The following is a 16,419-nucleotide window of genomic DNA, read 5'->3' as shown; positions in this document are numbered from 1 at the left end:
AACCATGTGGAAGTGAAATTTGCAAAATATAAATGTTGATAGATGAAAGTTGGCTGGGAAGTTGGTGTTTCCTCACATAAAAGAGAGATTGTGTGGAGAAATGTACTTCTGTTTACTCTGTATCATGCAATGGTTTTGAATGGAATTTATTATTTTTTCATTTTTCAAATGAGTTGGAAAACTGTAATTTTGGGTAAGTTTTCAAAAAGATGAGTGAAAATTGCAAATTCTAGTTGCAAGTTATTTAATATAAAAGAATGTACACATTTGTATGTTTGTAAAAAGAAATAATAATATTATACATACAATATTACTTTATATTATTTTTGATAAATTGGGACCCATTTTTTTTTAAATGAACTGTATAATTTTGTGGTTTTCTTAACATCTGTTTAAAGGAACGGTGTCTTTCAGCTGCAACCATTTCAAATATTAGTCCCATGTCGAAAGTTTACTATACGGAAGTAATTTATAATGATAATGCGATGCCACTGATGCAACTTTTAAACAGTAGGTGAAAAAGTTCGAATAAAAACGATGTAAACACTTTCAGTTTCAATTGAAAGTAGTAATAGTAACCTTTGCTGGTTATCATCGTTCATTCATTTATTCATTCATCGTTAAAGGTCAATGCGATGGTCCTGAGAAGGACTTAGTTTTGGTAATGCTTTATGGTGATCGATTTTTTATTCTGGCGGATGTTCAGTCATTGCCACAACGATTCCACATTGTTTATTAAAACGAACATAAGGGCAACTTAGAATGTTACTACCTTTTTACAATAACTGTTGAAAGTGTTGTCCTTGACTAGCAAATAGAGGTCGCAATTCTCTTTCTTGCTCCAATTCGTCCAATTCCAAAACAATTTGTGCAGTTTCTATGGTACCTCTAACAGATTTCAATTTTAGCTTCATTTTTCTTTCTTCCAAGGATATCAACTTGAGTATGGACAACCTTTCTTTCTTCATTCTAGTTGCCATGTCCACCATTGCATTAAGACGGCTTGGGTGACTTGCAAGTCCTATTATAATTTCATTGACTCCTTTGTAAAAAGGAATTTTGCGATGGTGATATTTATCAAATTTATCACTAAAAATGTTATACTCTTCCGAACAGAAATAGACGACCTCGCAACTAGGGCATTTGACTAATCTTTTTTCTTCACTTTGTAAACAGCGATAACATAAATATTGTGTTTTTTTTGACATCTGTATCAACTTCCGGTAGAATAAAATTGGCGTTACGAAGAACTAGAAATTATTTTCGTTGATTTCTTCTTCCAAAATGACATATTCGAATGGGCTCGAGACCACAGAGTCCACCACAAATTTAGCGACACAAATTCAGACCCATACAATGCCAAAAGAGGCTTCTTCTTTGCCCATATGTGTTGGCTCATTGAAAAAAAAAAAAGAAAACCCTGTTGTCATCAATAAAGGTAAAACTCTTGACTTCAGCGATTTGACGGCGGACCATTCGTAATGTTCCAATGAATATCTGCTTTCCAACTAAAAAAGTTATACACCGAGGTAATGTAAATAATAAAACACTAAACTGGTTTAACTCCGATTTAAAGAACATGCGTAACACATTAAAAATCTTATATGACTTAAGTAAACACAACTTTATTGAGAAAAAGTATATACTTCATTTAGAAAGCATTATCGACGAGAAATTTCAAAAGCAAAAAAAAAGCAAATGACATCTTTATTAGTAGATCTACGAATAAATCAAAAGCCATTTGGAATGTCATTAATGCCAATAAAAATAGTACTTGTAATAAAACAGATGTATTCATAAAGCCAGATCATTTTAATAGTTATTTTGTGAAGTCTAGATTCATTTGGAATGAATGCTGTTATTGCCAAAACATTGCTAAATGTCATTATTGTACCATTAACAAAAATAATAAATCAATGCATCAAAGAAAATAACTTCCCGGATATTCTTAAGACCTCTAGAGTCGTTCCAATTTTTAAAAAAGGAGACCCCCAAGAATTAGCAAATTATAGACCGATATCTATTGTTCCGGTATTTTCAAAAATCGTAGAGATCCTACTTAAAGATCAGTTAAATAATTATTTCGAAGATTCTAAAATATTTTACGATAACCAATACGGGTTTAGAAACAACAGACCTACAACATTAGCGGTAACATCTCTATCTTGTGAGATATTAGCTGGCTTTGAATCAAAAAGTTACACTGCAATGTTGAGTTTCGACCTAACAAAAGCTTTTGATTGTTTCGACCATTATATCCTATTAGAGAAACTTAAAAGCTACAATGTAAATGATAACAGCTGTACTTTAATTAGGTCATACTTGTCAAACAGACATCAATATTTAAATTTGTGGGGTGCCACAAGGATCAGTTTTAGGGCCTATACTATTCATTATATACATCAGCAATCTTCCCAAAGCCCTCAAATCTGGCAAAGCTACATTATTTGCAGATGATACGTCGATTGTATGTATTAAAAGACACGTGTATATCAAATCTTGATCGGTCATCCGCAGAAAACGTAGAACAGATTAAAGATTGGTTCTCGTCGAATAAATTAACGTCCAACGAATGCAAAATGCAAAAATTAATTTTTGCGCTTAGACCACACAATAAAGACAATAATTCGTTACTATTTCTTGGTATGCAACTGGATTCATGTATGACATGGGAAAATCACATTGAGTTTTTACTAAAAAGATTGGCAACACGACTTTTTGCACTTCGTAGACTAAATGAGGTGGCTTCTGCTAGGGTTGTGATAACTGCTTACTATGCTACAATTCATAACGTGATCTCTTATGGTATTCTGGCATGGGGGCACTCGGTACATAATAAAAAAATTTTTGCATTCCAACGTAAATGTATTAGAGTTATCGCGGGTTAAAATATCAGGAAGATTGCCGAGAACACTTTAAAAAACTTCATATTTTAGTATTTACGTATTCCAGTGTCTTGTTTACACTTACCTTAATCTATCAGACTACTCCTCTCGGGATCATAGATACATCACCAGACATAAGCTCCAAATTAATTTTTTAAGAGTTAATAAATCTAGAAATAGTGTTTATTATCATTGTATCAAATTTTATAATGCGTTGCCTAATGAGGTAAAATGTCAAAATTTCAATAATTATAAAAAATGTATTAAAAAATATCTTATGGAAAATGCCTTCTACAGTTTTGAGGAATTTTTGTCAATGTCAATGACTTAATATACATATTTTTTTATTTTTTTATTATACTTATCTTCTATTCTGACAAATGTAAGAAATGTATTTTTTTAAGCATGAATAAAATTATTATTAATATTATTATTATTAAAGAAAGTACTACCTAATTCTGGCGCCTGTTATTTTGTTTATTATACCCGTAATGGTACCGGTGATATTTTGGAACGAGAAAATGTAGGTATGCGTCGTGGTGTGCCACTATAGTGAGGTATATGGTTAGTTGACATTGCACTTGGTTGGTAAATAGTGCTGCACACATGTGGGGAATGAAGCCATACGACAGGTACTCTAATTTGCAACTGGTACGTAATGACTTAATGAGGTAACTGTGTTTTTTGGTTCCAGATATATCAAGCCTGTAGAAAACAGTTGGGTGTCGCTTTGTACGTTCGGAGAAGGATGGCACAATTATTATCATACGTTGCCGTGGGATTACAAGGCAGCTGAACTGGACAAGTACCTATAGTGGAAATGGAACGACAGCTTTCATAGATTTAATGGCCAAAATTGGTTGGGCTTCTCAAGCCAGTTTCCGGACATATGATTAAGAGACGGGTGATACGAACGGGGATAGGTGTTAATAATTTGAAAGATTACCACAAAAATAATTAATTTTTATAATTTGTAATATAGTTTTATGTTAGTGTCATTATTTATTTGTTAACACGAGTGTATTAAAAAAAAATGTTTAATTTTTAATTCACACATCCGTGGACCAATTGATTATAGCAAAAATAAACGTCAGTATTAAACAAAGATTAGTAAAAAAAATAAATGACCTACTAAAATGATCATGTAAATACAACAAAGAAAATCATATAATAGGCGACATCTACACGTGGACGCTGGAAACGCGTAATTGGCGTAGGAAAGATACTTTTAATACCACCAATCAATAGATGTCACCCTGTGGAATAATCCATGCAGTTCTCGGCATTTCTTAATTCTTTAGGGATTCTTTACGAAGTGGTTAATTAAACCAAAAAAAGCTTAACAACAAACAATTTATTTTGATTTGTTTACAAAATAATATGACGGCTAGTGCATAACATTTCCAGTAGGTATTGTCGATTATTTTATTACAATTTAGAATTGACAGGAATAACAAAATACATAGGTATTCCAATCAAGGAAAAACCAGTAACAACGCTTAACTTTCTAGTTATAATTTCAAAAGACGAAACTTAAATTTTAAGGATTGATGAATAATACTTAAATAAAAAGATTATTTTAAAAACAGTGTAAGGTTGGTAACAAAATGGATGTCTTAAATGTCGATTATCCCTCAAATACGAATTTATTATTCGTTCCGAGGTAATTAGCATATAGGTCGGTCGATGGTTTGAAATAACCCAAATATAATTAATGTAGACAGTAAACAGTAAACAAGGAAATAAAATTAGGACATGGGTAGACAATGTGTGTTTGACCTCATACCTAATAACTACGATAATCATCCATCCGCTTTGTTGTAATTTGCAGGAAGTTTTGTTATATATTTTTGTGTGTCTTATTTTATAGATACATTACTTTTGAAGTAATGAGTAATTGTAATGAATTAGTTTCCAAAGAATGCAATTAGCAGTTGCAACGCATTACTTTTGAGAATAATTGAATTACTTTTTGCAATTACTTTTAATTCAAAAGTATTGTTTTGTTTTTCTGTACGAACCGTTTACCTGATCTGTTGGGATTGTTAGGTATACCTACCTAGTTCGTCCCCACAAAGAGAAAATTAACCCACTAGGAAGTTAAAATCTAAATCGAGTTTAGCACTGAATTTTTTAGGTAACCATGATACATGAGCTCTTCAAATTGCTGCTGCAGATGTTTTTAAGACAAAAGTTAAGTCAAATTTTTCAAACTGCAAAAAGTAATTGTTAAAGTAATGAATGACTTTTTAAAAGTAACTGTTCCAATCACTGAATTGTTTTATAAGAACGTTATATTTTTGCGGTCATATTTCAGATGTCACATTGCTACTTTCGTTGTCTTGGAAATAGAACAAGTATTACATGCGTCCATTTTTCGGTAGGTTGGTCCAACAATATTTTGAGATGAGAAATATACCGGGTGTCTGGGAAATGGTGTCTTAACACTTCAGTAGGTCACGTAACAATGAGGACAATAACCATAACAACAAGTAGTCATCAATGGTTGTGCATTATTATTAATAAAACAAGCTCGTATTTTTCATTAATAAATAATAAACCAAAAAAAAAAAACATTTAATAAGACACCAGGGGCTAGTAGCTAATAAAATAACACTGATTTTGGCAAATGACATACCCTTTAAGAAAAGAGAGAGTGGGTGGGCGCGGTTAGTACCTGCTAAGATAAAACTGATTTTGGCAAATGACATACCATCTAACAAAACAGAAGGTGGGTGGGCGGGGCTAGTAGCTGCCAAGATAAGACTGATTTTGGCAAATGGGATACCCTCTAACATACCTAAAACTGACTTTAACAAATTACATACCCTCTAACAAAAGAGAGGGTGGACGGGGCTAGTAGCTACTAAGATAAGACTGATTCAAAATTCAAAATGAAAAAAGCGGTAACAGTCGTTGCTCAGCAACTCTAATGACATTTCACATTGACTTAAATGGCAGCTTTTTAGATACCGGAATGCCCGATATTGTCTTCATATTATCCGTTCACGATCTTTATATAGTAGGGTTGGCCATGAAAATCTAGTGAGTTTGTTGGTATTCGATGCAGAAGAATAAAAATTCCCTGAACTTTATTCGTTAGGTTATGTTTAATTAAGTTAAAGGTTAAAAAATATGGCAGAAATATAAACATTGTTGCCGATACTTTCAGTTTTCAGTAGCAATGACCAAGTTAACGGTATCCATTTCTTAGAAAGCATAAAACTTTACGCTATTTAAAACAGTTATTCGGCTTTTTCTAAATGTTCATTTCATACTAGCTGACCCGGTGAACTTCGTTTCACCTACAATTTAATTTTGAATCTGCAAAACCGAATGCTTTGAAAACTTGCAGATGTTTTAAACATATGATAAGCATAATAATTTTTTATTCAAAATATATTTACTTATCCCCTCCAAAAAATTAATGACGTCAGCCCAAAATTTGCCAAATGAATCCTATCTAAAAAGTCCAAAATAGGATGAGTCTATACTTGTGATTTATTATTCCATTCATATTTTTTAGATTTGCTTATATAGGGTGACTCAAAAAAATTAATGAATGGGTGAATTAATTTTATTGATTTAATCAGGAACTGCAAAACCGAATGCTCTGAAATCTTGGAGATGTTTTAATGTTATCATAAGCATGGTAATTTTTTGATTAAAATATATTTGTTCATTCCCCCTAAAAAATTGATGACGTCACCTGAAAATTTTGCTGAATAAATCCTATCTGACATGTGCAAAATATGATGAGTTTTTCCTTGTGATTTATCACTGCGTTAATATTTTTTTAGTTTTGCTTAAACGGGGTGTCCCAAAACAATTAATCACTGGGTCAATTTATTTTATTGACTAAATCAAGAATTGCAAAACTGAATATTTTGAAATATTGCAGACGTTTTGAAGTTACTGTGAGCATGTTAGCTTTTTAATCAAAATGTATCTGTTTATCAAGCCCAAAAACTTGATGACATCATCTCAAAATTTTGCAGAATAAATCCTATCTAAGATGTGTAAAATATCATCAGTATATATTCGTAATTTAACATTGCATTCATATTTTTACTTCCCGAGCGTAAGCAAAGGAAGTATTGTAATCGAGTCCGTCGGCCGACTCTCTACTTTTACCTTTTCTCGTTCTTTGATGATCCCTAGAAGACGAAGAAATAGGTCTCCCATTTCCGTCTGTCTGTCCGTCCGTCCGTCTGTCTGCCATCCCGGATTTTTATTAGACAGATAATCTCCGAAAGTACTGGACCGATTGTTGTGAAATTTTGTAGTTATACTTATTAGGTATATCATGTAGATGGTAAAACGCTAACAAAAATTTGTCTAATCATCCCCACCACTAATGCGATGACGTCACTTCAAAATTGTACATAGTAAATCGGTTTTAAATTGTATAAAATAACATAGTCCTACACATGTGGTTTACGACTCCGAATTGAGTTTTTACCCGAAACGTCCAGATTTTTGGAAAAAAAATCAAAATTATAAAACAACATTTTCAATTTAATTTTGAATCTGCTAACCTGAATGTTATGAAATGTTGCAGATGTTTTAAGGCTATAAAGAGCATTATAAATCTTTAGTCAAAATGTATTTGGTTATCCCCTCCAAAAACTTGATGACGTCAGTTCAAAAGTTTGCCTAATAAAGCCTATCTAAAATGTACAAAATATGAAGAGTCTATAATTGTGATTTAGCATTCTATTAATATTTTTTGGATCTGCTTATAAAGGTTGACCCCAAAAAAATTAATGAATGCGTAAATTTGTTTTATTGATTTACTCAGGAACTACAAAACCGAATGCTTTGAAATCTTGATGATTCTTTAAAGTTGTCATTAGCATGGTAAATTTTTGATCAAAATGTATTTGCTCATCCCCCCTAAAAAAATTATGACGTCACCACAAAATTTCGCTGAATAAATCCTATCTAAAATGTACAAAATATGATGAGTCTCTTCTTGTGATTTATCAGTCCATTCATATTTTTTGGATTTGCATATACAGGGTAACCCAAAAAATTAATGAATGCGTAAATATATTTTATTGATTTAATCAGGAACTACAGAACCGAATGTTTTGAAATCTTGCAAATGTTTTAAGGTTATAAAGAGCATAATAAAGTTTTAGTCAAAATATATGTGGTTATCTTCTCCAAAAAACTGATGACGTCAGCTCAAAAGTTTGCCGAATAAATCCTATCTAGAATATACAAAATATGATAAGTCTGTACTTGTAATTTATCATTCCATTCACAATTTTTGAAATTTCAGATACCGAGTGACTCAAAAAAATAATGAATGCGTAAATTTATTTTATTGGTTTACTCAGGAGCTACAAAACCGAATGCTTTGAAATCCACTGCGAAAAAAAAAACATAATAGACATACAGTCGTCACGTTTCCGACAGTGAGTGAGTAAACTGTTTAGACCATTTTTTTAGATTTGCTTTTACAGTGACTTAAAAAAATTTATGGATCAGTCAATTTATTTTATTGAATAACTCAAGAGTTGCAGAAATGAATACTTTGAGATCTTGCAGACGTTTTAAAGTTATTGTAAGCATGGTAAATTGTTAATCATTAAAAATTGATGGGACGGCTCACTCGATTTTCGCAGATATTTTGGAGATACAATACAGTTATTTTTAGTATTAGTTACACTGCACCAATCCAAGGTGATATACGTGTTGATTGTAAATGTTGATTTGGTCATCACAAAATTGTGTGACGAAAAGACGCAACTTGAAAATGCTGAATATATTACATTATACTTTTGATGCGAAGGAAGTTCTATCGAAAAAACGTTCGAACAGTTGTTTGACAATGGTTGGTATAAATAAAACTGAGTAGATGCTCATAATCGAAATACGAAGCATCTACTCGAATATCAAATCCAAATGTTTCTAGTGTTTCTAGATGATGCTAATACTTCAATAGGTACCAGTTGATGCTCAAGTAGCATCTCGATACAACAAAAAAGGAAAACAGTGACAGTGTTCAACCATCAAGGCAAAAATCGAGTCACCAAAATATAAGTTAGTATGGGGTAGACACCTTGAGATGGGAATCTCTATGGCCAGTGTTAGAAAGAACGCACTGCACAATTTATGTATAAATAAAAGTTAATTACCTGAAAAGTTTTCGATATTCCCGCTCCTAATGTGTTTTTCAAACTGAAGGCACCTTTTGACGACGTTCCACGTTCATGAAAGTCGCCATGTTTAGTCAAAATTCACTCTTACAACGATCCCTACTCGTTTTCTAAGCTGCTTTACAGACAGCTCAGTCATTTGCCACGCCGATGCTCATTTTTAGATTAAATGCTCACAAAACGCGTAGATGTTCAATTTGTTTCCGGGGAGAAACAATATTTCCAAGTAGGTACTCACTACATAGAGTAGATGCTCAGGTATATAAGAGTAATAATAAAGTAGGTACTTCGTACTTCGAATATGAGTATCTACTCAGTTTTATTCATACCACCCAATGTCTCGCTTCAATGTTTGATTATATTGATTATGAGCACAACGCTGACCAACTTCCATATCCGAATTACCCATGAAATAAATCATTGCGGTTTGCACCTGAGGTAGTTCGTCGCACATTTGATTGACTTCGTGGACCTTTCTCAGCTTGTCGTCTTCTCGGCATTTTAATGAACTTCATAAAACGACACAGAATTATTTTCACAGTCAATCAAATCTGTAAATTTTGTCTTGAGAATTTTAAAATACTGAGAACTTCAAATCAAATCCTCGAATAACGCTAAAGTTTGAGGTTTTGTCGAAACCAACAAAGTGAACATAGGTAAATAGAATGGCAGATCAAAGTTAATAAGAAACTTTCGCAATGCGTAACTGAATTCACTTTAACGAACATTTTTCTTGAAATAAACGACGTTTTTTGTTACGAAAAAACAAACAACGACTTGAAATGCAATAATACTTTTCACAATCGCACGGAAGAAATAGTTTTGTGTGACATGTCAGTCAGGCGACAGGTCCGTCAGGAATGGCCAACTATTTAAATTCATTCGAAGTGGCGATTCCCGTGCAAAATTTTTATTTTTTTTTTTTTATCTTTTAGCCGTCTTATTTTTTATAAATATTCTTATATATAAACCTTCTCCTGACGATAAGGAACACGTAAAAAAAAGAATCGTCCAATTCGGTGCGGCCGTTCTGAAGTTATGGGCGTACATACATTTCGGCGATTCATTTTTATTAATATAGAAGAAGAAGATAGAAGATTGATGTAGGGAACAAACACTAAAATTTCACTTAAGCATTGTTTTTATATGAATGGGGGTTCTACATACGACTATTGTCGCATGCCACATTTAGCACCTCATCTTTAATTCTCAATCATCAGTTCGTTCTGCTCGCCCACTCTTCTTAGAAATAGAAATTTCGACCTCTCTGAACAGCCTATTTCCATATCTTCCAACTTCCTTTTTCAGTTTTATAAGATTACTAAAAGGGTTGGTAAAAGACAACAACCTTGCTCTAGTGCTTTGATTGGTTTAGTTCTTCTGAAACATTTTTCCGGCCTTAAATTGAATGATTTATCTATATAGCTATTACTAATGGTTAGGTAAGTGCTCTTTATTTGCTTTTACTAAGTACTTACAAACGCTTATTAATAAGAACGTTACTATACGCCTTCTCCAGGTCCATGAAGAGTTACAAAAAAAAAATGAAAATGCTTAAAATTTGGTGCAAAGTATCAACGTGGTTGATCTAACTAAAATTATACTTATTTTGTTGTACGTCAGGTAGTTTTTCACTACCTTGGTAAATTTAGAACGAAAGATGCGTAAAAATATCACCCCCGACAAGCTACAATTCACTCCATTCCCATTATTTCGCTATGAAAATCTGTATCATCACAGTCATTTTCAAATTCAGATTCTGAATCAAATTCACCTACCGAAATAATGGAAGGAGGTATAGGTTCGTACGAAAGATTTCCTATATTTTTTTCCCAATCTGCCAAAATAAGTTTTTCACAATGTTTACAAAAATTTTGCCACATGCTTGGAGTATATTTAGAAAGCGCCTCAAGCCATAAATTCTCCACACTATTTTTGAATGAAGGTTGAGAATTTATATGCCTGTTGTAATAGTTCTTACAAAATCGCCACGCCATTTCAATTGGATTATATTGGCAATGCTACGAAGGTAATCCAAGAACTTCATGGTCACTTTCTCTTAATGTCTCGTCTACCAAATATCTTTTTTTTCTATTGTTTCTGAAGGGTTTAATTAAATCCCGCAACTGTTTCTTCGAAAATTTTTTATAAAATTCAACACTATGTTTAAAGAGCCATTCCTGCAGTTCACATTTTTTACTGGAAAAACTGGATGGTTTATCCAACTGAACCGAATGATACGGTGCATTGTCTAAAACCACCACACATTTTTGGTTCAACTTTGCCAAAGCAGGAATGAGCTGATTAACCACCCAATTTTGAAAAATTGTCCAGTCCATCGTTTTATGATAGTCTCTATCGTTATTTTTTGAATTAAAAAAAATGTTACAACCATCCAAGAACCCCGTTGAACAACCCGCGTGGAGAATAGTAAACCTTGATACTTCACCTTTAATTTTGGTGGGATTGCTTTTTAGATCAGTATCATGTACCCAGGGACGAATGGACGAACCATTTTGATAGATCCATGTTTCATCCAAATACACGAAAATCAAATTTTCACAAGAATTTAGAAACCTTAAATATGTTCTCAGTAATTTTGGCTGCAACGAAATGTTTTTGTTCACATAGAATTTTGCGACCATTTACTTCCCTGTGTTTATAACCCATTGACTTAAGAATTTTGTATAATGTGGTTCGCCCCCCTTTAAATTCCAACTGTTTCCTAGAATATGCCAAAATAGTACTACAGTGAAATATTCGTGTTTTTTTTCATTAAGTTGCCAACTTTGTCGTTGCAGGTCTTTCGGAAACATAATTTGTAAATAAATCCGTTGGTTTTCGCTTACCAGATAGTGCTGTTTTTAAATTTTGTTCCCCTGTTGATAAAATTTTCGCCACAGTTGATGTTCCCACCTATGAGAAAAAAAATTCAAAAATATTTTGCAGCGTATTTTTACATTACAGAAAATACCTTATGTTCGAGACCCTTTCTTCGAAAGAAAGATCGGACCTGTCTTTTCGAAACTGCAAAAAACATCTTCTTATTGAAATTTTTTGTTGCAGTAAAACTATTTTAGGCATTTTCTTTTTAAATAATGTCGCAATGATCTGTGAATCTTTCACAATGACAATTTATCTATGCTGACAAAATTAAAACATTTGTTTGCTTGATTACAAAATTGCGTCTAATAATTCTGATCTAATAAATGAAGTAGAAAAGTGGCAAACCAGCTCAAAGCAAATATCAATCATACTACTGACAGACAAAAAACTAAATCATCAAATCAGTTTATCGAACTTAAAGAAAGAATATCAAAGCCTACTTTACTATATATAAAGATCGTGAATGGATACTATATGGAAAAGCTTTCGAAAATACTAATTTCGGAATTTTAAAATAGACAATTAAACATCCAGACGGCCGAAGGAAACGGGAAATCAGACATTCGACAAAATACACCTATAATAAGACTTCACTGAGCTCGGGAAGTCAAAACGTGCAACTAGAGAAAAGTACAAAATTTATTTATTGTTTTACAGAACTTGTAATTATATTTGCATGTAATATACTTACTTATATATACATTATTGAAAAAAAAAGAACAAAAATTAATAACATCAGCCAATTTGAAACCCAGTTTTTCATGCTGGTGTATTTAGCACGAGTATCTATAACATTTAATATGCAAAAACCATGCCAGTTAGACTTTGACCAGGGGAGTAGGTATCATTTGCGTTCCGGTAGAGGAGCATTAAAAACACTATATTTTCATATGTAATACAATAAGTAGTCAAGGTAATACGAATAATGCGTGGTATTACGAAATGAGCGTTACACTTGGACTTAATTACCACAAGCGCGTAATACGTAATAACACGGCAAAAATATTCCACTTAATTATGAATGGTATTCAAAGGACTATTCCTTGAATAAACCTCTTCTTGAATTCGAATTATGTATAAAATTTAATTTTAGGAAATTTAAATTTTTTATGGTAAGACGTACATATGGTATATGTTCAAAATAAAATAATGTAAACGGTTAAAGTACAAGTGAAGAAGCATGCTATGCGTGTATTTTTTTCGTTTCCGTCTGTCTGTCTGCCGTCTGTCCGCGTCTGTGTCCACTTTCAATAAACCACAGCACCGATTTTTGTCAAATTTTGTATGCACATTAGGAACAACGTGTAGATGATAAAATAAAAATTTGTCTGCTCATCCTCATCAACAATGCGATAGCGTTGTCCCCAAAATTTACAATAATAAATGTTATTTAAATTTTATAAAGTAACCTACTTCTCTAGTTGTAACTTGTGAATCCATGTTGACTTTTTACTCTAGCCATCCAGATTTTTGTAAAAAAAAATCAAAATTGTACAACAACAAGTTACAATGTAACTTTGAAATTGTTTAACCGAATGTACTCAAATCTGGCAAACGTGTCAAGGTTATTGGAAAGATGCAAATCGTTAACCGAAATTTAGCTCTTTACGACCCCTATGAAAACTGAAGACCTCATTTCAAAAGTGTCCTTGTAAAAATGTTGATGACGTCATCACAAAAGTTTGTAAAGGAGAAACACATTTGAAACGTAGGTATATACATATATACCTTAATTTTAATTTACAGAGTTTCTTAAAAAAATAAATAAATAAAATTCGCAGATTCAAATTTTGTAATTTTTTTCAAAAAAACTGGATAATTTGCTGTACTTAAGGGCCGAAGGAAGTTCTGTCCAAATAATAATCTTCGATAAATTTTTTATTGATTAAATTAAGAATAGTTCACCATATTTTTTCGAAAATTTGAGAATACTGTAGTGTCATCCTAGCCTATACTTAATAGTAATAAAAGAAGAATTTTTTAGTATGTGTGGCTTGTGTATTCGTATATACAAGGTGTTAGGGAAAGGTACATAGAAGAAAATTGCTAGTTCTTCACGAACTGATCTGAGAAACCTATTTTGTATTATTTATAAGGGAAAAATTATCCTTTATCCAACCTTTTTAGACCCTACTGGTGGATAAATATGTTATTTTAGTGAATTCTAACACAAAAAAGCCATAAACAGTAATTACAAAAATAACGGTGCTAAAGAACATAATTGACAATTTAAAGATCAAAATTTTCTGAGATATCTCTTGCCTAATTGCCAGTATTTGGAAGATGAAAGTGGGATAGCCTTTTGGGAAACGCACTGCAATCCAAGTGACAGTATGTCTCCAGAAATTGAAAAAAAATTCTATATCAGCTCAGAATCTACCTGTTTAGTTTACTTTTAATTTTAAGAACAATAACAGAATAAATAAAAAGTCGAAAAGTATGGAAACTGGTGAAGACCCATTGAAAAATATATACAATACAACACGAAAGCAACATGAATAAAATTAACGAATTAAATCAATTTATATGTTTATATAATCGGGCTCTTATATCGAGATTTCCCCTGATCTCAGCTGCAGCATTCTCAATCTCATTTATCAGCTCTTAAACTGTATTCAGATTTTTGGAAAAAAAACAAAATTGTATAATATAATTTTGCAACTTAATTCTGAAACTGTAAAAGCGAAGGCTCTGAAATTTTGGAAACGTTTTACGGTTATGATATCCAGTAAGACAAAATGACGACAAATGTAGCAAAAATAATTTTTGGTAACATATTTAATTTAGTACGTACCATTTGCCCCTGGTAAAAATTCCTCACTTAATTTCCTCTTTCCTTCTTCAACCACAAACTCACAAACTCTTCTTAAAGTACACGTGCCAGAGGCACACACATTTTGATCTTTGATAAAACTGTGTCTATTGTTTTCCGGCGGAAGACGTGAACAAAATTATTCAAATTTGTCGGGTCACTTATTTGAGTACTTCAATTGTGTAAAATTGTACCTCATTACAATTGTTAAACAGAAAAAGTATAAAAGAAAACGACACCTATCTTCACCACACACCCTGAACGAAGTCCTACCATGTCTACAAACTATCAGTTAGAGATTGTTTGGAAAAATGTGTTTCTCATGGTTGTGTACCATCTTCTGGCACTCCACGGTTTCTACTACATGGTTTCATTTCGCGCATTCGTAGCAACCACGATCTGGGGTAAGTACCAACAAGGACGTAAATAAGTAACTACAACCTAGATTCCAGCAACTATCGTGGGTGAAACTTCCAACCTGGGTGTGATTCCGGGAGCCCACCGTCTCTGGACCCACCGCACCTATAAAGCTAAACTCCCCTTACGCATTTTTTTGATGCTTTGTAATTGCATTGCTAACCAGAATTCGATATACGTGTGGGCTAGAGATCACCGTGTCCACCATAAATTCACAGACACTCACGCTGACCCACATAATATAAACCGGGGCTTCTTTTTTGCCCACATGGGGTGGTTGCTGTGTCGAAAACACCCAGACGTGATCAAAAAAGGCAAAACTGTTGATATGAGTGATCTAGAGAATGAAGACGTAGTGGTGTTTCAAAGAAAGTACTTTAGATATTTAACTTTCATCCTTTCGATTTTTATTCCTACTGTAGTACCGTGGTACTTTTGGGGCGAGCACCTTTATGTGTCTTTCTGTTTGGCCACCATGTTTCGGTATGTCGTCAGTCTTCATGCAACCTGGTTGGTGAACAGCGTGGCGCATTTATGGGGCACCAAACCCTACGATGGGTAAGTACCATTTGTGTCCAAAGAGTAGTACCAAACGAATAATAAATTTTAGGAGGATCAAACCTGTGGAAAATATTATAGTGTCGTATATAACACACGGGGAAGGTTGGCATAATTATCATCACACATTTCCGTGGGACTACAAGGCAGCTGAGTTAGATACTTACCGTGGAAATACACACACTGCATTTATCGACCTTATGGCTAAATTAGGGTTAGCCTATGATCTTAAAGTAGCACCAAAAAGTATGATACAAAAATGTAAATCAAAGAACGAATCTCGAAGCCAAGATTTTCTCCAAGGTATCAAGGAAAAAGAGAAACAACTTATCTTTGTGGAAAATGGTGCTACAAGGCAGGAAATTTTGCGATGAACCGAATTTCATTTTGTATTCTTTCCTACATATGCAAGTATTCATCTAAAATTTTTAGTGTATTTATTATTTAATATGGAAATATAAGTTTTAGAATATTAAAACTGAGAAATGTCTGTAAAATTAATTATCCTCAAACTGAACAAAAGTTATGCACACTCCGGCAAACTTCTGCCATCAAAACAACGCTAAACCCACCTTCGGAAAAAATTTAATAAACGAGTCGGTGTTTTCAAAGGTGCAAACAAGAGCCGAACGCAGCTCCTATTATTAAATCTCTTCATTTCTTTCATTTATCTGATCGTCGCAATAAAAACGCC

The 16,419-nt window shown here is 32.9% G+C and overlaps 1 protein-coding gene and 1 pseudogene across 1 annotated transcript; both read left to right on the top strand.

The window, feature by feature from the left end:
• Positions 1-440: 440 nt before the first annotated feature.
• Positions 441-3,846, top strand: LOC135138595 (acyl-CoA Delta-9 desaturase-like; annotated as a pseudogene).
• An 11,211-nt stretch (positions 3,847-15,057) lies between these two features.
• Positions 15,058-16,099, top strand: LOC135138593 (acyl-CoA Delta-9 desaturase-like). Its single transcript, XM_064068571.1, has 3 exons — positions 15,058-15,154; positions 15,203-15,725; positions 15,778-16,099. The coding sequence occupies exons 1-3, from the start codon at positions 15,073-15,075 to the stop codon at positions 16,097-16,099; spliced, it is 927 nt and encodes a 308-aa protein (XP_063924641.1). The 5' UTR covers positions 15,058-15,072.
• Positions 16,100-16,419: the final 320 nt, after the last annotated feature.

This window comes from Zophobas morio, unplaced genomic scaffold (genome assembly GCF_036711695.1).
Source record: "Zophobas morio isolate AGI-343-1 ecotype UQ-CSIRO unplaced genomic scaffold, CSIRO_AGI_Zmor_V1 ptg000030l, whole genome shotgun sequence".
Classification (NCBI taxonomy): Eukaryota; Metazoa; Arthropoda; class Insecta; order Coleoptera; family Tenebrionidae; genus Zophobas; species Zophobas morio.
Note: the sequence above shows the minus strand (reverse complement) of the source record. Positions and strands in the feature narration are given on the sequence as shown.

Excerpts from the sequence above, each read along its gene's own strand:
- LOC135138593 (XM_064068571.1), top strand. The coding sequence starts at position 15,073 with ATGGTTGTGTACCATCTTCTGGCACTCCACGGTTTCTACTACATGGTT. Across the intron at positions 15,155-15,202 it reads CGTAGCAACCACGATCTGGG|CAACTATCGTGGGTGAAACT; the intron begins GTAAGTACCAAC and ends CCTAGATTCCAG. Across the intron at positions 15,726-15,777 it reads GGCACCAAACCCTACGATGG|GAGGATCAAACCTGTGGAAA; the intron begins GTAAGTACCATT and ends AATAAATTTTAG.